This window comes from Mauremys mutica, chromosome 12, assembly GCF_020497125.1.
Source record: "Mauremys mutica isolate MM-2020 ecotype Southern chromosome 12, ASM2049712v1, whole genome shotgun sequence".
Taxonomy (NCBI): Eukaryota; Metazoa; Chordata; order Testudines; family Geoemydidae; genus Mauremys; species Mauremys mutica.
This window is the reverse complement of record NC_059083.1, coordinates 81,023,765-81,048,957: the sequence shown is the minus strand read 5'-3', so window position 1 is coordinate 81,048,957 and position 25,193 is coordinate 81,023,765. Positions and strand designations below refer to the sequence as shown.

Genomic DNA, 25,193 nt, shown 5'->3' with positions numbered 1-25,193 from the left:
CCTGGAGCTAGGGGCCAGGCTGCCAGTTCTATGCCAGCTGTGGAACTCCCTTATGCAGGGGCGAGGTATTCTCTGAGGGCTACTTCTGGCCTTCTTATGGGCCCTTTATGCTGCAGAGGGGCAAAAAGGGGCTGCGGGATGGCAGACATAGTGGAGAGACCCTAGACTCTGTGTGTGTGTGTGTGTGTGTGTGTGTGTTCCCATCTCTGAAAGCAAAATGAGCTGAAATAAGACACACTATCCACAGCTGTTTAAAAATCGTGTCGTTATCCCCTCCCTTTTCCCTCCAAGTTTGACTCTTATCCTGCTCTCTTTCTACCCAGCTAGGCCGCATCTTGGGGTGAGAAAGCTGCAGCCTGGCTGCTCCCCCGGTGCAGTGTGTAACCTGCTGAGATGGTAGAAGCCAGGCTCCAGCAGTAACTGTTTATCAGATGATGCTTTGTACTCCGGTGCCTTTGGCAGGCAGCCTGAAGGACGCTCTGTTAAGTTGAGTCTGACAGGTTTAATGCTACAGCTGATCTTTCTCCAAAGCTCCATGTTGGGGAGAGAGAGAGAGAGAGAGAGAGGTTACCATGCCCTTCCGAGCTATCTCAGCCTCTCTCAGAGAGGCAGGTGTTACTGGGCGCTGCAGGGGAAGGGAAAGTCAGTCTTTTGACTCAGTGTGAGGGTGCACATTGAATCTAGCATGTAGCAGCAGCTCCTCCTTCTCACTGTCCCTCCCCCCAACCCCAAAACCTGATTCCTGTTTCCAGGCTCCAGTGCTCTGATTCACAGTTACTACAAGGAGACCAGCACTGAAAGCTGTGCACTGCGGACACATAAATAATAGAACTGAAATCATCCTTAGTTAAAAATAGATATTCTTCTTAATAAATATTTTACATACTGTCTTTAGGATATAAAACTCCCCCCGACTGAAGTGTTAAAACACACCCTGGTGTTAGACCCTAAGTCAGACCACTCCTGACTTTACAAACAATGCTTGTTTGGTCGAGGGTTTTATATCTATAGAAAGACATAAAATAATTCTAAAACATTTACGTTTTTAGAAAATAGGGACAGATCTCTTTGGCTAAAAGGCAGCTTTTAAGTCTGTGGGTAACTTGGTGACTTTTGAATTCAATTGATGCAAATTAATTTTAAAATACCTCTTGGATGTTTATGAATATTTTTCTCCTCCCCAAATCAGAGGAGCTGGAATTAGCTGTTTGTAGCTTGCAGCAGGGCCATGGGGTGACCAGTGACAGGGGGAACTGAGTTGAGGGCATCGGGTGGCCACTGTGACTGAGAGTTAGGTAAAGATGATACACAAGTAGGAAGAATTTAAAGAACCTTACAACATTCCACATGTCACCAACGGCCGTTAACGTGGCTCTGTCAGCACAGAACTCACATATTAGAAATAACTTTCCTTATCTCTGTTGCTAATAGCTCCTTAGATTATTTGATAGAGTCTTATCAGCTTGATTTTCCTTTGCGATTTATGCTGGGGGTTTCTACCATTTGCTTGTCACTCAGTTTGGACAATAAAAACAGGTTGGCCAGCTTCTCTTGCTTTTCCTAATCAAGTTTACTATCTGGTGTTCATGCACTAGGACAAGAGCGCTGATTTGGGGGTCACAGCACTGTACAAGATTGTTTCAATTCCTCTATCTGCTTACACACACACACACACACACACAACACAACACACACACACACATAACTGATTCCTCTCTTCTAAATGTCTGTTGATACTAGTTTTTTTAAAACCATTAAAAAAATGTAACTGATTTGCCTAAAACTAGTTGATAATATTTTTAATTGACTTTTCCTGCTACTTACCTTTTCTTTTCTTTTTTTTTAGTGCTGAATGGTGATGCCATAAAAAGTAGATGGTAGCAAACTGAATGAGCTGGCTGGGCAGGAGGAGGAGGCTGATTGTGGAGGAGCTTTTTACCCATCTACATCTTTGCAATCAACAATGATGGGAACTAGAGGAAAAGAACCCAAGTATTATATGGGGTTTTGGTAAAATATGGGAAAGTTTGCCAAAGTGAGAGTTTCTGGTGATCTTGCTGCAGGTGATCCTGTCTGATATCATTTGACACATGCCTGCATGGCCCACTCTGACATACTGTTTCCTTTTTCCTTAACTACTTAGAAATGGGGGATTTGCAAGCATCAATCTCACCAGCAGCTGATTTGCTAAACCAAGATTCAGCTTTGTAAAAGTGAAGGTCTAGGACTGAAACATGTGACTCAGAGATACAGACTCAACCCCTAGCACAAAATTCAATAAATGAAGTGTGTGTGTGTGTGTAGGCATATGTATGAGGGCAGTAAACAAACACACATATCAGGCAATGCACTTCTAAGGAGAGCAATAGCTGGAGTATCTCCCTTTATTCATAATTATAGTTGTTTTGATGTTGAAAATGAAGAAGCCAAATGTGTTTTCAGTTACAGGATTTTGAGTCACATTGTCAGGAAACTTAATATAATTGACACTTCAGACTGAACAGATTTGTAATTCCGATTGTTTTGGAGACATTTAGTTTCCTTGGCAATGGAGAATATAGTGATTATTGTTTTGTGGGGACAGGAGGAGTGAGGGGCTAAGGACAAGAGATTGCAGCTGGAGAGGCTGGTGCATTTGGACTTCTCAGTTAGCACAAATAATGTTTTACCCAACCCTCCTTGCATTTCATCTATATTTCCATTTCCATCTTTGCTGATCGCTGAGGGCCTGATCCACTTCCCATTGAAGTCAGTGTAAGTCTTTCCACTGCTTTTGATGGAAGATGGATTGGACCCAACAGTTTTGATGCATTAGCAAAAAACATCTCCTTTCTCCCCAACCTGTTCTTCGGAGTCATGTAATGTTTTTAGAGTTCGTGACCTCACAGTGGCTATGAATTGTTTTGTCACAGATGCTGAATGATCCAGGCAAGAAGAGTGGGTGTTTTTATTAACTACTTGACAATTAAATATCTTGATAATCAGCAGGCATGGGAAATGGAATACACATGGAGCCCAGAAACATCCCTATGTAACTTTAGCGCCCTCGTAGCCAAGATGGAGTCTGCTCTGCAGGCAGCTCTGGCCAAGAGACAGCGCGCGCAGGAATGCAGCAGGAGAAATCCCTTCCACCCCAGGGGCACCTGTTCCAAACCCCCCAGATTGAACACACACACCCACAGGAAAAGTACAAGGGACATAACAAAGGGAGATATTTATTTACAGAGGGCTGGGAGGAGAAAAACAACAAGGAGAAATATAGGGGGAGCAGTAAAACAGGGCTGCATTCAAACCAAGACCCCACGGACCCAGTGGTAGCACAGTCTGACAGGACAGACACTAAGCAATGTGTCTGCACACAAAGTTCAGGAGGCCTGAGCAAAGTTCCAGTCCGGTGGTGAGTCTTGGGTGCTCCTGGTCGTCTTCGGCGCCAGTGAACTCTCCCCAGCAAACCCCTCCGGTGCCCTCTTCTGCCGCTCTCTGCAAAGCCACACAGAGCGGCCACCTCCCCACTTAACTATCTAACAGCCTCCCTCCTTATTCCCAGTGCAGAGTCACAAGCCCCAGTACTCACAGCCCCAGGCAGCTCCGGGCAGCCGTGATACTGGGTCCAGCTCCGGCCTGTCCTCCTCGGGTGATTCCCCCCGGCACAGGGCTCCTCCTGGCTCCTGTCCTGGGCTGTCCCCGATCGGGCCTGTCCTCCTCAGGCCTCTGGCAGGTTCTCTCTGCTTCCTTCTCCAGGGCCAGCCATGCTGCTTCCTCTCTCTCTCCCTCCAGCTCCAGCCCTGCCCCCTGGAGTTTCCCTCCTTTTTCTTACTCTCCCCCTCCCCCTTGGGAAAAAGATTTAAAGGGGCCATGCTCTCTAGACCCCAAAGGGGTTACACTCTCCCCCCCCCCAAAAGAAATAATCCTTGATGTCCCCATCAAGGTAGGCAACTTTAAGCCATGGATCCCCAGCAGGAGACCCAGGGCCCCCATTCATCAGAAGCATTCCCATCATCCATCCCACAGAACCCCGAGGGGTGGAACAGGTTTCCCATGAGGCAGCTCGCCCCCCGTGGCACCCCAGGAAGCTGTAGGTCACTGGGTTCCCCTAAACGATCATACGTCAGCACACACCTGGGCTTCCCTTCCCTAGAGGAACGTCTAGGCTGGCTGTCGGATGTTGGCTGAGGTGACACCACCGGACATGGAGGCAAGATGATGGGTCCTTGAGGCACGAATTCAAGTGCATCTGGGTTTAAAGTGGCTGTTTGGGGTACAGGGTTCTCTGCCTGCACTGAGCCTTCCTCATCATGTTCTTGGGGGGTCTCCACAGCTTGGGACAGTGAGGCCTCGGGAATGCTCAGTGTGGGGTCTTCCCCTTCACCATCTCTTTGCGTGACAACAAAAGGATCCATTAGGGTTAGGTCATTCCCAACTGGATGTTCACCAAACCCTATTTCATCCTCACTCTCCGAGGAGCTGGGTGTTTGCAGAGGACGGGTATATTTCCATCGTTGGGACCGTGTCCGACTTGCAGGTCCGGGAGTCTCAGAATCTGTGGAAACATCCTCACGGGGAAACAATACTTGTCCTATAGGTAACAGATGATTCCGGTGGAGAGTTTTGGTGGGGCCACGACTGCCCTCAGGACGTATGCGATACACTGGTAGATCCCCAAGTTTCTTCTCTATAATGTACGGGTGTGACTCCCAACGATCTGCAATTTTGTGTTTTCCCTGTAGTCCGAGATTTCGGGCCAAAACTCGGTCACCAACCCGAATCTCCTGTTGCCTCACTCGCTGATCATATCGGGTTTTATTCTTTTGATTCTGGTGACCAGCTGCTTGCGTCGCTATTCGATATGCCTCTTTCAGTTGATCTCTTAAGCGCGCCACATACCCCAAGTATGTTTTTGGGAGTGCCCCATCTGAAGACACTTCAAAACAGAGATCGATCGGCAACCGGGCCTCTCGACCGAACATTAACATGTATGGTGTGAACCCAGTTGCATCGTGTCGAGTGCAGTTATATGCATGAACCAAATGCTCTACGTGCTGGCTCCAGTATTTTTTCTGCTGAGGCTCCAGAGTTCCCAGCATGTTCAGTAGTGTGCGGTTGAATCGTTCTGGTAGTGGATCCCCTTGGGGATGATAAGGGGTGGTACGTGATTTTTTTATCCCCATGATCTTACAAAGTTCTTTTATTAATCGACTTTCAAAATCCCGTCCCTGATCTGAGTGTAGTCTGGCGGGCAACCCATAGTGGACGAAGAACTTTTCCCACAGGATCTTGGCGACCGTGGAAGCTTTTTGATCTTTGGTGGGATAAGCCTGGGCATAACGAGTAAAATGGTCAGTGACCACCAAGATATTTGCAGTACCCCGGCGGTCAGGCTCTAATGACAGAAAGTCCATAAAGACAAGCTCCATGGGTGCAGAACTTGTGATGCTGACAAGAGGAGCCGCCTGCTTAGGCAGAGTCTTTCGTTGGATACATCTGGTGCAGGTGCGAATATGGTGGGCGATGTCAGGCCCCATTCGGGGCCAATAGAATCTTGCCTTAACTAGGGCCTCCAACCGCTCGATTCCCAGATGCCCCATTCGATCGTGGCAGGCCTCTAACACGCCTTGCCGGTACTTCTGCGGTAGCACCAACTGCTTATGGTGAGGCCTCTGAGGATGCTTCTGCCCTCGGTAAAGTCGTCCATCCCGAACCAATAAGCGATCCCATTCTTTCAGCAAAAGGGCCTCCTCTGGGTGACTCAGTCGAATAGCCCTGGGATCTTTTCCCCTTTCCAACGCATAAAGGATGTCCTTCATCCGTGGATCAGCTCGCTGGGCATACTCTACCTCTCGATCCTTTAGTTTGGGCAGCTGTGGGTCCTGTACTCTAGTAAAACTTGAGTAGGCTATGGGTATGGCTTCTGGTGGTGCACCCAGACAGTCAATTGCTCGTTCTCCATTGGCTGTGGATTTTTCCTCCACAATGGATACCCGTTGGCATAAAGCTCTCAGTGCAGAGGTCCCCACATTCATCTGATCACTGGGTAATAAATCCTTAGAGTGAGGTTGCCGAGACAAGGCATCTGCATCCACGTTTGTTCGACCGGGTCGATACTGCAGAGTGAAATCATAGGCAGAGAGTGCCGCTAACCACCGGTGTCCTGCTACGGATAATTTTGCTGTTGTCTTGATGTATGTCAAAGGGTTATTATCAGTTTTTACAGTGAACTTGGCCCCATAGAGGTAGTCATGGAACCTCTCTGTGATGGCCCATTTCAATGCCAGGAACTCCACTTGATGTGCAGGGTAGTTTCTCTCAGGCGGTGTGAGACCTCGACTTGCAAATGCTACCGGTCGGAGTTTGCCCTCACGCTCTTGATAAAGGACAGCGCCTAAACCAGTGTAGCTTGCATCAACATGAAGTTCATACGGCTGGGTGGGATCAGCGTACACCAAAACAGGTGCTTGCGTGAGCTGTTGAATGATTTTATGGAAAGCTTCTTCACACTCAGCAGTCCACCGTTTTCCAAAAGGTGCACCCACATTGAAGTATTTATGGCGAGGTGAGTTCCCCTTCTTCTTATTTGTGGGGGGGTATCCCTTGGTGAGCTCTGTGAGTGCATGTACGATGTGCGAAAAATTCTTGATAAACTTGCGGTAATAGCCACAGAATCCCAGAAATGACCTTAATTCCTTGAGAGTTGTGGGCTTCGGCCAGGTAGTTACCGCCTTCACCTTCTCTGGGTCTGTAGCTATACCATCTGCAGACACTATGTGTCCCACATACCGCACGGATGTCTGGCAGAAGATGCACTTGTCTAAGGATAACTTGAGGCCAGCCTGTTCCAAACGATCCAGGACTTTGCACAGCCGAGTCTCGTGTTCTTCTAAAGTGCGCCCGAACACTATAATGTCATCCAGGTATACCAGACACTCCAACAGGTGCATGTCCCCTACCACCCGCTCCATGAGTCGCTGAAATGTGGCTGGAGCTCCAGATACTCCTTGAGGCATGCGATTAAATTGGTAAAATCCTAAAGGGCAGATGAATGCTGTCTTCTCCCGGTCCTCGGGTGCCATGGGCACTTGATAGTATCCACTGCGGAGGTCAAGGACAGAGAACCAGCAGCTACCATTCAAGCTATCCAAAGCGTCATCCACCCGGGGCATTGTGTATTGGTCAGGGATCGTCCGCCGGTTCAGAGTGCGATAGTCGATGCACATGCGCACCTTTCCACTTTTCTTTCGTACTACGACGATCGGCGATGCGTAGGGGCTCCTGGATTCCTCAATGATACCTGCTTGAACCAGTTCCTGTAGGTGCTGCCTCACATCTTCAATATCAGCGGGGGCTAATCGTCTCGACCTCTCTCGAAAAGGCCGACCATCCTGCATTTGGATATGGTGCTCCACATCATGTGCACACCCAACATCCCATTCGTGTATAGAGAAAACAGCCTTCCTCTTGATTAACTTCTCACACAGGCGGTCCTTCCACTCAGCAGGAATGGGGGAATCCCCAAACTGGAAACTATCCCTCCCAAAAGGCCTAGCCTTGGTCTTCTCTTGGGATGGGGGCCCCCTGGCTCGCTGGTATGCAGCTTTACATAAAGCATGCATTGGCAGCTCCTGCAGATAGTTGTTCCCTGCCATCTCACGGCATTTCCACGCCAACCTCTGGAACAGGTTTGCATTTGTCCCTAGGATTAAAGGTGCATACTTTCTTCCCTTTGGATCTGGGCAGACCAGTGCCAAAGTTTCTATTTCCTGGTTTACCCCCGCAACGTTCTTTGGGAACTGAACATTTAACAGGATATATCCCCGATAGGGGCAGGAGTCACAGCCAATTCCCCAGACTGTCAGGCCAGACAGGGGACGCAGGGGCAAGTGCTGCAGGTGTTCTCGGTAGTAAGATTCATAAAGTATGGTGACCTGTGATCCACTGTCCAGCAATGCCTCACACAATCGTCCTTCTATACGAACAGGTACTATAGCCTGGGGGCCTATCAGCCCACGTGGGTAGCCTCTGTTTGTGGTTTTTCCTGGGGAGCCTTGTCTTGGGTTGCTCCTTCCCCAAGCCCTGTGGGTGTTTCCCTGAAGCCTCCTAATGGTCTGCTGCAATCTCTGAGATACCCTTGCATGATCTGTCTTGTTTTGACAGTCGAAGGCATAGTGACCATCTCTTCCACAGTTATAACAGAAACCTTCACGCTGGCTATCACCCCTCCTGCTACTCTCCTCTCTTGAGGATGGCACAGTATGTCCCTGAGCTTTCATCATGGCCACTTCTCGGGTCAAATCTCTCAGTGCTGCTGCCACTGATGGGGCATCTTCCATCTCTCCAAGCACTGTGGTGGTGTGACTCCCTGCCGTCTTCGGCTGCAACACTGCATCCGCTTGCAACAATCGCTCCTCCTCCTCACGTATCTCTCGAATGAGCTTGTGGAATGGGGGTGGGTCTTGGGCCCGCTCCCTCAGCTGCAGTTTCCACAACATCAACCCATCTTGTCGGGTGCCCCGGAGGATTTGGTCCAATCTAGCGAAATCAATGCGCTTGGTGGGGATGCCCTCCTTCCGCACTACCTGCTGTAGCAAATCCTCTAGTCTCCTGATGAAATCAGACAATCGTTCGTGGGGCTCCTGATAGGTATGGCGAAACCGATAATACAGGTCTTCACTGCTATCAGTAGCACCGTAGACACTCTCAAGAGCGGTTAAATAGTCTTGCACTGTGGCGGCTGGTTGTGAGTCTTTCAGGGCTCGGATAATTCGCATGGCAGGTCCCCTCAGACTCTCAAGCACCCGTTTCCGCTTCTCAGCATCAGAGCATTCCCACTCTTGGACAAGTGGCACCGTAAAATCCCTCCAGGTTTCATAATCATCCTCCCCTGAGGGTACAGGTGACACCCCCGAGAATGAACGTAACCGCTTGTATGGAGCATTTTCATGTACCGGCTTCAATGCATCTTTGAGAGCATTTCCCAGCTCTTTGGCCCATCCCACCAGGCTGGGTGCTGCAGGTGTTGGAGCCCCTCCTAATGCTAAAATTAATTCTTCTCTTGTCCGCTTCTCATCTACCATCAGAGCTTGCAATTTCTGTGCTAAAGAATCCACCTCAAGTGACTCAGGCACACTAGGAGGGGACTGCTCTGCCCCGAGAATTGTCCAGGGGATACCTTCTACTTTCACCTCTTTGGGCACTTTGTCAAGATCTGCTTCCTTGGAGTGAGTACATAGTGCTACCATGCCCTTCACTTTGCGGTTGTAAATACGGGTGTGGACCTTTACCCTCCCCAGTATTTCAGCTGCATCTAGGCTTTCCTCAATTTCATTTGGTTCCATCTCTTCTGGGAACCCCGCCACCAGCACAGCTTTGGTTACTGGGAGTCGTGCCCCTCGGCACAGGTCTTCTAATAATCCTCTCTCCATTTTTTTTTTTTTTACTGAGATGAAAGTCACTCAGGAGTTTTTTTTCTCTGTGAAGAAAAAACCCAGGGTGCGCAACGTAGGGGTGTGGGTATGTGTGTGTGTGTGCTGCAAATCCCCGTACGGGCCACCAAGTGTAACTTTAGCGCCCTCGTAGCCAAGATGGAGTCTGCTCTGCAGGCAGCTCTGGCCAAGAGACAGCGCGCGCAGGAATGCAGCAGGAGAAATCCCTTCCACCCCAGGGGCACCTGTTCCAAACCCCCCAGAGTGAACACACACACCCACAGGAAAAGTACAAGGGACATAACAAAGGGAGATATTTATTTACAGAGGGCTGGGAGGAGAAAAACAACAAGGAGAAATATAGGGGGAGCAGTAAAACAGGGCTGCATTCAAACCAAGACCCCACGGACCCAGTGGTAGCACAGTCTGACAGGACAGACACTAAGCAATGTGTCTGCACACAAAGTTCAGGAGGCCTGAGCAAAGTTCCAGTCCGGTGGTGAGTCTTGGGTGCTCCTGGTCGTCTTCGGCGCCAGTGAACTCTCCCCAGCAAACCCCTCCGGTGCCCTCTTCTGCCGCTCTCTGCAAAGCCACACAGAGCGGCCACCTCCCCACTTAACTATCTAACAGCCTCCCTCCTTATTCCCAGTGCAGAGTCACAAGCCCCAGTACTCACAGCCCCAGGCAGCTCCGGGCAGCCGTGATACTGGGTCCAGCTCCGGCCTGTCCTCCTCGGGTGATTCCCCCCGGCACAGGGCTCCTCCTGGCTCCTGTCCTGGGCTGTCCCCGATCGGGCCTGTCCTCCTCAGGCCTCTGGCAGGTTCTCTCTGCTTCCTTCTCCAGGGCCAGCCATGCTGCTTCCTCTCTCTCTCCCTCCAGCTCCAGCCCTGCCCCCTGGAGTTTCCCTCCTTTTTCTTACTCTCCCCCTCCCCCTTGGGAAAAAGATTTAAAGGGGCCATGCTCTCTAGACCCCAAAGGGGTTACACCTATAAAAACTATGGACCAAATCCTGAAATCTTTACTCCGTTTTTACTCAGACTCTACTCAAGCCAAACTCTCTTTGAAATTGATAGGGGCCAGCCCTGAGTGAGTGAGGAATGTGTGAAAACTGAGGACATGATTTAGGATTTGGTGTTATATATATACAGGATGGTTGAAATGAAGCCACTTCTTGACAGAGCGTGGCAGCCAACTCTCATACTGCACCTTGTGGTAGAAAGGCAAGGAGATAGTTTCGCCCAAGAACACAAGGCCAAACCTTGGCTCATACAAAAGTCATGAGATGCAGGCTATTAATTGACTGGAGAGACGTCACAAAGGGAAGGTCCCGTAGAATGCTTTGTCAACAGGTGTCCTTACCAGAAGAAATCAGGAAAATTCTTTTCTTTTGGAGGAATTTATTGATTCCTGGGGGCAGATCTCTCAAAGGATTTGCAGCACTCGGGGATCCCTGATTCACACAATTGCCTCATCAGGAAACCCAAATGGGATAGTGGCCCCTTCCCGTTTGCCTGAAGGTGTTTAGACCCATTGCATCTTGGGCAGTCATTATATCAAATTTCACAAGTTAAGTAGGGTTGGTCCAAGTCAACACCAGGGTGGGAGCCCAAAGGAAAAACAAGGTGGTACGACCTCAACAAGATGTCTGTAATTCAGTAGATGGCATTCTTCCTTCAACGTCTAATGCCCCAGCCTAGCGTCAGGGGACACTGTGACACTGGGAGTGTCACCTTTTTGATGAGATGTAAGACAGTAGTCTTGACTAATCATGACAATTTAAAGCTCCCATGACTGCCTTTCTCCACCTAAAAAAAAAAAATCACCTGATGTTCTATCCTAATACCAGTTTGGGTAACTACATTTTGCCTCTCTACATTTCCTTTGCAGTTTAATTTGTATATGGGATTCTTCTTCTCTTCTTGTCCTAAACTATTGTGTGTTGTTCCTCTGTACTATTAGAGATGTCACATTCCATCCCAGAGATGGCTGCATTTTTCTTTGAGTGAAATGGTGCCTTTATCTATATATTGGCTGTAGAGCCTTTTAGGATCATTTTCATAGAAAGATATTAATAGAAATATAAAATATTATTATTAGAGAATGAAATATGAAGAAGGAAAGAGATTAAGAGAGAAGTGGGGAAAAGAGAAAAGGAAGAACATTAACATCTCATGGTTTGAGGCAGGGTTTGGCTGAAGAAACACATGGAGAGTCTAAACTGTAATCTAGGGGCACTGGGCCAAGTTCTGTGGTCTATTGACATCAGTGAGAGTTTTGCTCCAGTAAGGACTGCAGAATTTGTTCCATTGTGAGAGAATCCTGGATCTGACCTTGGACTCTGGACTGCAACAATAGGAACCCTGGGAAAGGAATAATTTCCAATAGCAAATTTTATGGGGTTATAAATGGGGATTATTTATGGTTCCCTCTGTTCCTCACTCTATGGATATGAAATAAGGTGAGTAACTCTGGGTAATGCATTCAGCTACAACCGTCAAGGAGAGGCCATGACCACTAGCCTGAAGATTTTCATTATCAGAGATTGGATGCCATCAGGGCCAAGTTCCTGGCAGTGCTATATTTGAATAAATCAGTTCATTTTGATCTTGATGAAAACTTGCAAAAATTAGGAATTCAAATAGAGACCAGGTCCCTGGTGACCTGCAGTATCTGTCCTTTAGAAAGGGCAATCTGTGAGCCTCAGCAAGAGGACTGGTAATGTAAAGATTTATTATTTTACCTTTGATATTTACTGGGTTTGGAGTTCAAGACTCCCCAGTCACAAATTTCCTAAAAGTAAATGCTGTGCCCTTTTTATCATGCATAACAAAAAAAAGTGTGTATTCAAAACTGTGATTATGTCATCCCGGTCAGGTCCCAGAAACTATCATAACAATGGCAGCATCCTTGCTTCTCCATTCATTGGTGCTCTGAGGACTCCTGTGCTTGTACTAGTCAATGAATTGCACTGGTGTAGAGACCAATGGACATGTGATGTGTTTCCCCTGTCCTGGGGCTTCCCTAACTCGCAACCCTGCTGCAATGACTGCTCTGGGCAATTGCAGGCTTGCTGAATAGCTGACGCATAGGCACACACCGAACTGCGCCCTCTCCTGCCCTCAGCCTACTCCTGATAGAGAGGCCACCTGTGTAGAGGGTAGTCCCTGGATGAGGAACCTTATGGCTGCTTTATAGCCTTTAGAGCTGGCATAACAGCCTTAAAGGGGCTGTAGGGCATGTTGTGATAAGTGGGCCTACAAATTTACTCTAATTGTTGGACAGTGCCTGGGTTGTGTAAACACCTTTGGCCCATAGATTCCATCTAAAGTAACACAACAGGTATGAATTCCCCGCTGCCGCTTAAGTCGATAGCGTTCAAGCTCTGCACCTTGTGTGATTCTGTTGCATTCCACTGTGAACCCCTAAACAAAGCGCAACTAAATGGAATTTGGACATTAACAATATGTAACAAGGGAGCTGGTGGGAATGGAATCCTCATCCTCCAATGGGAAGCAGGATCTGGGGTTCCCTCACACTAAAGCCATGTCCAGGGGGAATGTAGCTAGCATAACATAACACTCTCCTCTTAAACAGGTTTGTAGCCATGTGGATCTGCAGCGCACATAAACCTGCTGCTGGCAACACCTGTTTCCACAGTTAACTATGTGGTTTTTGCTGGGTTTTTTTTCCCCTGTAGGCTAGAAATCCAGATGGCCTAATTCTCTGTTGCCCTGTTCCTTGTGTAGCCATTTACACCCAAAGCAAGTGAATGTAAAATGTTGCCAAGTCGGAACGTGCCCCTCACTGGCTCCAGCAGGCATGTACACGTCCAATACGTTCTTGGTGCAGGTGTAAATGACTACATGGGGTGACGAAGTGGGTATTCACCCACGAAAGATTATGCTCCAAAATGTCTGTTTGTCTATAAGGTGCCACAGGACTCTTTGTCGCTTTTTACATGGGGTAGGGCTCCTCTTTGAGCCTGTTATTCTAAAGCAAAGTGAGTTTTTAACGTTTCAGTTTAACACTTATTGTTTACCTCAGGACCTGGAGTCATAGGACTGGCGCAGCCAGAGAACTGAAGCAAGTTGACAGGGCTGCGTGCTGCCTTAGGCCTGGAATAACCGGTGATGTGAGTGGTTCAGGCCAAGCTGTGTGGGGAACGTGGCTGGGATAATAAAAGGTATTGCGGGTCAGGACTGAGATGCATTAGCAGAACTGTGTGAAAGGAGTTTGCTGCCAGTCTGCCTCCACCATGACTGGCTCTTAGCTGTGCAGTCAGCCCTCCCTTTGGCTGGATTTTGAGGTTGGTAGTCTTCAAAGCACTGCAACCTGGGGATACATATTGTCCTCCAGTACTTGTCAGTTCATTTGCCCTTGGCTTTCTTGTGATTACCTCGGATTGCTGATGAAACTACAGCCTGCCCATTTCTGGGGACAGAATGGGCATGTTTAGCTTTAGTTTTTACATAGCTCACATATGTTCAGGTAATTACTCTTGACAATTTACTTTAAGTAGGATTTATGTTTCCACAGATGTGGAATATAAACAAGGGGACAGACATTAGGTTTGCAGGGGAAGAATGTAGCCAACACATGGTTGCACCATATGCTTAATGTGGATTTAAGAGACTGGAGTTTTATTAAAATGGGATATTTTAAAAATCTATGCTAACATTGTGGAGTGATGCTGACATGTTGCAGGCTGTGGTTATATTGCTGTCTCGTGCAGAGCCCAATTACATCGCAGAGTGAAGCTGCAGAAGAATTCCCTAGAGGGAACCTGGGACAAATTCAACAGGCAAAGACAGTCATTGGATTACAAGGACTGGCTTGAATGGATTTCTCCTGTTGTGCATTGAGAATAAGTGCAGGCTCAGGTGGTCTAAGCCCTCCTAAAAGCAAGATGTTTTCCTGGGTGTTTTTATTATTATGTATGAGGATGTTACCCTAGCATTTATAATTTTATTATGACAGGAGGTAATTAATTTATTATATTATTTAAATGATAATAAATACCTATGTGCCCTAACAATTAATTAGACTTACAATCACATAATTATGATAACCGATCAGCACTAAATAATCAGATACAAATAAATAAATTAGCTCACCCAATCAATAAATCAAAGCCACAAAAAAGCCCCTTTAGCCGTCCCAGAAACTTAGTCTTTCCAGGAAATGTTCTTGTTCCAGCCATTTGTTGGCAGCATGCTGGTATATTTTTTAAAATGTAGCTTATGAATAAAAATATAGCTAGAATCTTAGAACATAAGAAAATAAGAATGGCCGTACCGGGTCAGACCAAAGGTCCATCTAGCCCAGTATCTGTCTACCGACAATGGCCAATGCCAGGTGCCCCAGAGAGAGTGAACCTAATAGGCAATGATCAGGTGATCACTCTCCTGCCATCCATCTCCATCCTCTGACGAACAGAGGCTAGGGACACCATTCCTTACCCATCCTGGCTAATAGCCATTTATGGACTTAGCCACCATGAATTTATCCAGTCCCCTTTTAAACATTGTTATAGTCCTAGCCTTCACAACCTCCTCAGGTAAGGAGTTCCACAAGTTGACTGTGCGCTGCGTGAAGAAGAACTTCCTTTTATTTGTTTTAAACCTGCTGCCTATTAATTTCATTTGGTGACCCCTAGTTCTTGTATTATGAGAATAAGTAAATAACTTTTCCTTATCCACTTTCTCAACATCACTCATGATTTTATATACTTCTATCATATCCCCCCTTAGTCTTCTCTTTTCCAAGCTGAAGAGTCCTAGCCTCTTTAATCTTTCCTCGTATGGGACCCTCTCCAAACCCCTAATCATTTTAGTTGCCCTTTTCTGAACCTTTTCTAATTTTAGAATATCTTTTTTGAGGTGAGGAGACCACATCTGTACACAGTATTCGAGATGTGGGCGTACCATGGATTTATATAAGGGCAATAATATATTCTCAGTCTTATTTTCTATCCCCTTTTTAATGATTCCTAACATCCTGTTTGCTTTTTTGACCGCCTCTGCACACTGCGTGGACATCTTCAGAGAACTATCCACGATGACTCCATCTTAGGCAAATGCAACATGGCTTTATTAATCAAATTATATGTAAAAGCATTTAAAATGCAAATATGGGTGCAGTTTGATTGGATTGCCGTCAAAGGGAAATGCTCTCAAGAATGGGGCAGGAGAACCCCCATTTAGAGCAACATTTGTGTTTTGGGCACCATTTGAGAATGAGGAGTAAATCCAGTTTCTCCATTTCCCTGCATTTTGCACAGTTCTTTGCATCCGTGCAAAGCCGATGTGAGTGGGTGTAAAACACTGTCACATCAGATTAGTAACAATGTCCACTCACATTGCACTGGGGTACAGGGCAACAGAGAATGGGGCCCAACAGAGTCACACTGGTGTAAAACTAGTCAGGCCCCATGACTTAAAATCACAGACAGATTTCACTTTACAGACTCTTCTTATGTGAGGGTATCAGGAACGTAATTTGTACATTTTGGTGTAAACTTGTCTGAAAAGCCTGCTTTGCGATCAGTGTTGTGGTGAGTCTTGAGTGATAGCAATGTCAATTGTGTGGTTTTGGAGTGTGTCTGCTTTTAGGGCGCCAATGGTAATTGATGAGCTAGTCTGTTCTGTGTTCCGTGAATCCATATCATTAGAAGAACACAGAGAGCATCATGTCTAACAGCTCCTCCCGAAGAGGCTCACGCTGAAAATACAGTGTGGTTAGACAATTACCAGGAGTGACTTAGAGTCCCTGGAAGATATATTGGTGGGTTTGTCAAAAAGTCTGTGCTTTCCCTTTCATTCCCTCATTTCCTCGCTGAGAAAAAAGGGGGACCGCAAGGTCTTACTTGTTTCCCCTGGAGCAAAAGACATCATCATAAATTTGCTTTCTTTTGAGGTTGTTTTTTGTTTCATTAAATAATTTTCTGCACAATTTATTACAAAAGTCTGAAATATATAAACAAATCCCAGCACCTTTGAAAACCTCAGGCAGAAAACTTCCTGGAAAAGTTGTAACTTAAAAGTGCTGTGAATATAAAACCCATCTCACCTCCTGACCAATGTCCTATCTGCATAAAATAGCACCCCCCTACACACACTTTGTGACTAACTTATTCCAAAATAATTATACACAAATTTCCACTTTTCTAAAACTTCAGGGACACCTTTATTTTTAGACCCATTTCACCTCACCACAGACAACCACATGCCACAGTGAGCGTTCTTTATTGCCTTCAGTTATTGACATAAAAATGCTGACTTGCCTGAAATGCTGACCGAGACTCAGGGAAACTAAGGTCCGGTCTACAACTAAACATTAGATTGACTTGGCTGTGAAAAAATGTATGCCCAATGTGACTTGTTAGGTTGACCTAACCACCACTGTAAATGCAGCTAGATCCACAGAAGAATTCTTCCACTGCCTTTTGGAGAGATGGATTATCTACACTGATGGAAAAGCTCCTTCTGTCCATGTAGGAAATGTTTACACTACAGTGGCACAATTGCAGTGGTGTAGCTGTGCTGCTGTAGTGTAGACATACCCTAAGGTTATATAGAAAATGGAACAGTGACTCTTATGCCAAGCCCAGTACCTTCCTTCTCCTCCTCTTGGGTTAGATAGCGTGGTGCCCTTTTAGTGTAAATGGGCTTGCTTATGGGTGTGCTTCTGTCTCTTGTGGGGCTTTGCTGGGTGGGGATTTTGGAGGGTGATTTTTTTGGTGGGTGTTGAAGCAATGTTTTGGAGGTTCTGGGGAAATTTGGGGGGCATGTTAAGAGTTTTGGGGTGTTTGGAGGCTGTTTTGGGTGCTGTGGAAATTTTGTTGGACAGTATTTGTGGGGCATTTAAGGGCGTTTAGAAATCTGTTGTAAGGAGTGGGGATATTGGAGCTGATGTAATGAGTTTTGAATGTTTTTTGGGGGGCAGCAGTGAGGAGTTTGGGATGTTTTGGGGGCTTCAGTTAGGAGTTTGGAGCAATTTGGAGGGTGCTATGGGGAATTTGGGGTATTTGGGGGAGTGTGGTGGGAGTTTGGAGTGTTTTGGAGATGCTGAGGGAAGTTTGGAGACTTAGAGAATGCTTTTGGAATAGTAGGGTGTATTGTGTTCTGGAGTGCTGTGGGGTGTTTTGGGGGCTGTGTGTGTGGGGGGCTCTGGAGAGTTTGGGGAGTATGGGGTCTTTGGGGGTGCTGTGTGGGATTTGGGGGAAAATGGGGGGCTCTGGGGAGTTTTGCAGAAGGCTGGGGTATTTTGGGGGTGCGGTGGGGAATTTATAGTGTTTTGGGGGTGGTGCTCTGGGGAATTTAGGGGTACTGCGGGGTTTGGGGGGAGCTGAGTGGGATCACCCGTGACACCCCCACACCAGGGATTGGGCAGCGCCAGCAGGCGGAGAGGATGCTCTGGTAACCCAGCCCCTCCTCTCCTTGTAGTTGCGATCCCGAACGCGGCCGGCCTGGTTTGTCTCACGCGGCGACCCGTCCCCGCGGTGCATTGTGGGCCACAGCAATATGGCCGCCTCCTTGGTGTGTTGCTGAGGGGAGTTTAATTCTCCGGCGCCGCAGGACGGTTCCCCTCCCACGGGGGCCGAAGCCAGCCCAGCCGCCAGGGCCGGTGTGTGTGAGGAGGAGCCGGGGGAGGGCGCGATGGGCCGAGCTCGGCGCCCGCCGCAGCAGCCGGGGAGCGTGCACTGCCCGCGGGGCTAGAGGCCCGGTCCCCCCCGAGTGCTTCTAGCGACACCTCAGCCCTCCCCGGGGCCGAGGAGAAGCCGCCTTCTCAGAGCCCGGCCGGGGCTGCTGTCCGCGGGCGCCCCCGAGGAGGAGACTCGCCGGCGCTGAGCCCCCCTGCAGACACCTGGGACGGGGCCCGCTGTCCCCCCGGCACCTGGGAAAGGGGCACGCAGAGCTCCACCCCGAACAGCCCCCTCCTGGGATAGGGACCGCACCGGCCCCTTCCTCTCCCCGGTGTGTGCTGGGCTGGAGATTGCGGAGCACTTGTTGCCTGGCACCCTTCTCCCCCGATGGAGTCTGAGATGCTGCAGTCCCCTCTCCTGGGGCTCGGGGAGGAGGATGAGGCAGACCTGTCTGACTGGAACTTGCCTCTGGCCTTCATGAAGAAGCGGCACTGTGAGAAGATCGAGGGCTCCAAGTCTCTGGCCCAGAGCTGGAGGATGAAGGACCGGGTAATGCTCTGGGGCAGAGGTTTTTGTGGGGGAGAAGGGGAAGGATAGGAGGAGGTTCTGGTGTTAGTCCAGGGTCTGCAGGATGCTTTTGGATGCATCACTGAGTTTATTTGTTCCCAGGAGTCAGGTTTGCTGTGGTCCCATGCACTTGTTGCACGACTACAGTGGAAGTGAACATATTAACAGATTATGAATGTTGGTTACAGTTCCTAATTATATGCATTTTAAATAGCCGCATTGAGTTTCTTTGAAACTAGTGCTCTCCTGACAAAGTAGTGGAATTAATGACGTCTTAAAATAGACTTCTCTGGATCAGGTTAATGGTAGGGGTGGCCAACCTATGGCTCTAGAGCCACATGCGGCTCTTCAGAAGTTAATATGTGGCTCCTTGTATAGGCACCGACTCTGGGGCTGGAGCTACAGGCGCCAACTTTCCAGTGTGCCGGTGGGTGCTCACTGCTCAACCCCTGGCTCTGCCACAGGCCCTGCTCCCTTGCCACCCCTTCCTGCCCCCTCCCCTGAGCCTGCTGTGCCCTTGTTCCCTTCCCCCCCAGCCTCCTGCATGCCAGGGAACAGCTGATCAGGAGGTGCGGGGAGGGAGAGGGAGGGCTGATCAGGTGAGCGGGAGGTGCTGGGGGTGGGGGAGTTGATGGGGGGGCTGCTGATGTATTACTGTGGCTCTTTGGCAATGTACATTGGTAAATTCTGGCTCCTTCTCAGGCTGGCCACTCCTGAGTTAATGGTGTGGGCAGACAGTGCAGTAAATGCAGACATTATATTTTGTGAAGTTGTCCTGTGGGGGGGGGGAGGGGAGGGTTTAGTCCCTCTTTGGGATGTTGCATGGAATATATGAGTAATGCATTCTTACCCGAACAGTATTAGGATCATAATATTTTTGAGATGGAAAATGCCTATTTGATCCTCAAACGTGTTTACCTGCCAAGCAGGATATTGTCCCCTGACCAAATATCTTTTGAACATTAAACTGATGCTGTACTAATCTTTGTTACTAAAAGGCAGACCTTTCTGTCAAGCCTATGCAATCCTTTGTAGCTTGTATGCTGCAGCTAAAGTTTTCTGGTTAAATATAAATCTCTAAATGTTGGAAGGAAAAGGGTGTGTACTTGATCTACTCTCAGAAGCGGCCGTGAGCTATAGAATTTCTGAGATCTTGGGCGTATACTGCCTTTGTGTGTGTCTGTGTATGGACACCTGTTGTGTCTCCAAATCCACAGGTACCTGACACATTAAAAAACTAACACTCTCAATTAATTATTATTGTAATCTTGAAAATTGTATTGCAGGAAGCAATTCTGCATTGGGCCTATAGAGATGGACTAGATGGGACCTAAAAGGTCGTCTTATTTTTGGTTTTCTTGATACTATGATAATACAATTGTGATGTCAGAATGTTCCATAATTGTCATGACATTCTTATTTAATAACCACCCCTTCAAAGAACCTCTCCAAATTTCCACGGACACTTCAAATCTGTGGGACTATTGAGACAATTTATTAAACATGTTTGTGACAGTAGTGCCTAGGGATGAACCACGATTGGGGCCCCAACTGTACAAACAGTGTAGCACAATCCCTGCCCTGAATAATTTAGTCTAAATAGACAACATAGACAAAGGGTAGTTGAAAGGGATCTAATGTACAAGTAGAATGATCAGAATGATGGCAGCAGTCATGTTAGTTCCACAGTGTTTATGGAGGGGGAAGGGGTGTTGGGGTATTGGCTAAAGAGAGAGGGTGCATGGGACAAGAAGGCGAGGAAGGGGGTTGGTGTAGAGTGAAGCTGAGGTAAAGAGACTGGGCAGGAGGAGGTTGGAGCAAACACCCAACCAGCACAGGTAAAACCAAGTCCAGTCAGAACTGTAGAAAATATCCTCTGTTCCTGCTTAAACTGTTTCTGTGTCTGCTTTGCCTACTTTAGTTTCTGGCTGGCTCCTCCCTGAAGTTTTTTGCCAAAGGCCAGTTGGCTGGTGGGAAGGGAAGCACTGCATGGTTCCTATTGTCCATACACAGTTCTGGGTCCAAGGGACATTGTGGGGGTGGATGTAGCCATTTTATCCTCTGGACCTGGTGCAATTTCAGCTGGATCTGAGATGCTGGAGGTTCCAGTTTACATAAGAGACTTCTCTGTGCTTATGAATTACTCCATTGCACACTTTTTCTTTTGTACAGCTTGGGTACATAGCAACGACTACAAATTTATATCTAGGTTTGATAGCCAGCACATTGCTGCAGCAGTGAGCTGGTGAATGTCCTTCAGGCCCCTGGTGAAAGAACGAAGGGAACTCTCAGATATGATGTGCTCCATCGTTTGTGGCTGGTGACCAAAGTCGCATACAGGTGTTTGCCTCATTTTCCATTTAAAGAGGGTTTGTCCATGTCTCCCATGGGATGTCCTGATGCGAGTCAATCCGCACCAGTCTTTCTGACATAAATCAAAACCTGGTGGTTCCTCGGCAGGGTTAATGACAAGCTGTTTGTTTTGAGTGGTTGAAACGCTCCATGTGACTCTCTATCGAGCCTCAGCGTCGAAGTTTGGTGTAAGGGTCTTGATGCGGTTCCATAGAGGGTTGCAGGATTTTAATCTTGTCTTTGGCAGATTCTGCAGGTCATGGTGCGGTGGGATCTTCGTGTTTGCATTGACATGGTCATTTCATACTAAGAATCAGAGTGTTAACTCATGTCCTGCCCAAACTCTGTTTTTCATGCACAAAAAATTAGCTGTAGTTTCAGTTGAATACAGCGTTCTTAATTTCTTGCGCTAAACTGTTGTGTGCTGGTATTGTGAACTATATAACTTGCACAGTTAGTAAAATGCATGAAGTGCTTTGGAATGGAAGATGCTATAAGAAGAATACAGGCTCATATGCTTGTCATTCAGCAGTGCTTATATGCTTCTGTTTAACTTTCACTTTTATATGAAAAGTCTAATTGGGAAGTAAAATGTCGCAGTGAAGCTATCCAAATTAAAAAAAAACATTAAAAGCTGTTATAGCCACGTGAAATCCTCAGCCCTATGAACCAGAGAGAGAATGAGAGAGTTATCTTTGAAAACAAACACAAACTAAATGCCTGCTTAATTTGGGCATTGTGATGGAGTGGAGAGTAACTTCTCATTTTTTGAATCCCTTTTCCTTTCTGATCTTTCTTATCCTCACCTTATCTGTGAGTTCTTTATGCCAAAGAAGATTTTTAGGTAAACGGAATTATACTTCTCATTTTACAACAAATGTTCTAGAAGTCACTTAAAAAAATAGTACAGTATCAAAGTGAGATTTGTAAAAGCAGCAAAGAGTCCTGTGGCACCTTACAGACTAACAGATGTATTGGAGCATGAGCTTTCGTGGGTGAATACCCACTTCGTCGGATGCACAAAAGTGAGATTTGTTTCATTAGAAGGATGTGATGATTGTTTCTGGCCCAAATCTTAACCTACTGTAAAAATGCTACTTAAAAATAAACAAAACAAAATACACATCCACTATTCTCCTGATCCTGAAAAATCTTATCAGCTCTTCTAAAGAAGGCTGCATCTTAGACAAACTTGACATGTCTCTGCTGTGCATGTGGGTTATCATTAATGACAAACAGGTGGTGATGAATTCATGATCATTCAGGTTGCACTTGGTAGTTTGCTGCTTGTGCCTGTGCACTCAGTTCTTATGAACAGGCAAGGTATAAAAAATACAAGAATCCTGTCTTCCTGCAACGCCTACAGACAAATTTTTTGTAAGTTTCCTACCTAGTTTTCTCACAAGTTGGCGCAGCGAGGCAGTATGACTTGCATATTTCTGTAAACCAAAACACAGCTGGATGGTTTTTCTGTGCCTATCTGCCTTGATGTTCTCTTTAATAAAACATTTTGTGCAACTTCTAACACTAGAAATATAGTGCAACAGCACCAAGTTATTGTGGGATGAAAGTATCTGTTAGTCTAGAATGGGTAGGCAGATTAAAGGTATTCTATACATAGTACACTTCTAATTTTGTGACATTTTATATTTGAACAAGCAGAATGTAATATAAAAGGAGGTCTGTACTTGTAGTCTAAGATTTTAGGTTTTTTAATATATATACTTAAGTTTCACTACACCCATGTGTGGGTCGACTCAGCAGAGAAGCAAAGGACTAAATGGCCTGTGGAACCTGAACTGTTTTGCACTAGAGGATTTTTCCAAGTCAGAGTTACTGTGTATTAACAGAACAGTATGTGAAAAGCTTGCATTACTACTGCCCGTGCTATGCCAGGTCTGTGTTTGAACTAGAAGACTTTGATTTCTAGTATTGTCAATTGGACACCTTCCATGAGCACTAAATTTAATACTTTTAAAAAATATATATTTTTTTATAATAAATGCATATGAATGTCCTTGTGGAAAATAGTTTTTAGCCTTCATGGTGAAGGCAGAAGTTAGTAGTTCAGCATGTATGATTAAAGATGAAGAGTCCATCAAAATACAAGCAATTACAAAGAGTGGTGATTCCCCAAAGAGTCTCTGAAAGGGCAAGTCAATTTTTAATGTTTAGTGCTAACCGTCACAAAGTTTGAAAATATTTTTAGTTTGCCTTTTTTTCTTGTCAACTCTGGGTTTTCCCTCCCTCGTATTGTTAAACAAAGCTGGAATTAAGCATATTGCTGCCACTAAATAAAAAAAAACAAGTTTTATGTAAGCATCTTTAAAGCCCTGCGAATATATGGATATCCACATCTGGACCATGTTTGCAGCTCTCAGATTGGATGCGGATACAAATTTTATATCTGTGCAGGGCTCTAAGCATCTTGTCATACCAAAATGTTTGTACCCCAGCATCCTCTCTTTTGAGAACACAGTACTGGGAACAGAGTATGTCAGTTAATTTCTACAGAGCCAGTAGAGGGAATACACAGTTTTTGATTTTCAGACTGAAGAATAGCAGGTAGGGTTCTTGAAGCTGTCGGAGTCACCTGCTGAAATCTTGGTTTGGCAAAACAATAATGGGACTAACGTTCAGGCTAAAATTAGAATCCAAACTAAATCTGGCACAGAATGTAAAGCTCTGCTTGACCCAGCTGAAATCCCACTGTGCATCTTAAATGAGAGAGTAGACAGTTCCGTATGTGTTTTATTTTTGAACTGAGGTGTATGATGACTGTATTCCTCTACTTGGATTCTCATTGACTACTGTTCTTTTATGAAACTTCTACTTTATCTTCCTCTCCTGCCTGAAAAGTTCTCTTGTCAGGGTTCAGGAATGAGACTGACCTGATCAAGGCTCCTGAAATCCATTCTCATTGATTTATAGTATATGCTCAAATAAGAGTGGCTCCAAATCCAACTCTGTTTCATCAGGTAGTGATGTATACCAGGGGTAGGCAACCTATGGCACGCGTGTCAAAGGCGGCACGCGAGCTGATTTTCAGTGGCACTCACACTGCCCGGGTCCTGGCCACCGGTCCGGGCGACTCTGCATTTTAATTTAATTTTAAAATGAAGCTTCTTAAACATTTTAAAAACCTTATTTAAACAATAGTTTAGTTATATTATAGACTTATAGAAAGAGACCTTCTAAAAACATTTAAATATATTACTGGCATGTGAAATCTTAAATTAGAGTGAATAAATGAAGACTTGGCACACCACTTCTGAAAGGTTGCCGACCCCTGATGTATACTGTAGTCACAGTGAATGTCTAATTTTATTGAAAACTGTTTCAAAATGGTTACACTAATTGTTGTGGGCCAGATTCTACTATCCTTCCTTATGCCAAGTGGCACCTTCCTCCTCACTGAGAGGCCCCATTATTTTCAGTGGAGCTTTTCATGGGGCACGGTGCAACTCAGTCTGAGCAAGGCTGGCCCTGTGTGAACGCAACTGCAGAATTATTGTTTATCTTATGTACTGTTTCTTTAACTGAAGAAGACAGGAGCAAATCTTGAACCATCAACTTGGGCAGTAAAGTTTTCTGAACCATAAATATCCATAGATTCCAAGGCCAGAAGGGACCATTGTGATAGTCTGACCTCCTGTATAGCGCAGGCTGCAAAACTTTTATTGTTGGTGCATCTACATTGAACTTTGTCACTTGTGTCAAATGAGCTTTTCTTTGTCTTGGGATCTGTGGTGTTTTGTTTTGTAGCATATAGATGGGTGTCACTGTGAATCTGATTAACTTTATCAGGTATTCTTTGCACACATCTGCCATTCATATGTGTCTAGCCGCTTTTCCTACTAGAGTATAGGGATATACTGTGAACAATTAAAATACTGGACAATTTAATTTAGAAACTATTTTGTTTGTTGTCTTCTCTATTTTCTTTATCTCCCTTTGTTACCCCAAATCCCAGTAACTATTTTTGGTATGTTTTTATTAGATGTCTTCTGCTTCTATTGCTTTTTTCCTACCTGTGGTGTTTGTTTCCCCAGCAACCAGCTGTGATCTCACAGATGCTTACTATGATTTCATGTAGTGAATAAACACCAGGAATGGATCTTAAAATCTAGCAGGTGCTTTATTAAAGAAATTGACGTTTATTAAACATTCAGTCATCCCCTACCATTCAGCTAACTGAAGTCAACTCCACCCTG

General features: G+C 46.1%; 2 protein-coding genes across 8 annotated transcripts in view; one reads left to right on the top strand and one right to left on the bottom strand.

The window, feature by feature from the left end:
* Positions 1-3,938: 3,938 nt before the first annotated feature.
* Positions 3,939-9,494, bottom strand: LOC123347020. Its single transcript, XM_044984446.1, has one exon. The coding sequence runs from the start codon at positions 9,414-9,416 to the stop codon at positions 3,939-3,941; it is 5,478 nt and encodes a 1,825-aa protein (XP_044840381.1). The 5' UTR covers positions 9,417-9,494.
* An 8,439-nt stretch (positions 9,495-17,933) lies between these two features.
* RPTOR (regulatory associated protein of MTOR complex 1) overlaps positions 17,934-25,193 on the top strand; it is a 284,447-nt gene continuing 277,187 nt past the window's right edge. For all 7 annotated transcript variants that reach the window (XM_044983138.1, XM_044983137.1, XM_044983135.1 and 4 more), the window contains exon 1: positions 17,934-18,609. In XM_044983138.1, the coding sequence (XP_044839073.1) occupies positions 18,448-18,609 (162 nt within the window). In that variant the 5' untranslated portion in view covers positions 17,934-18,447. The remainder of the gene's footprint in view (positions 18,610-25,193) is intronic.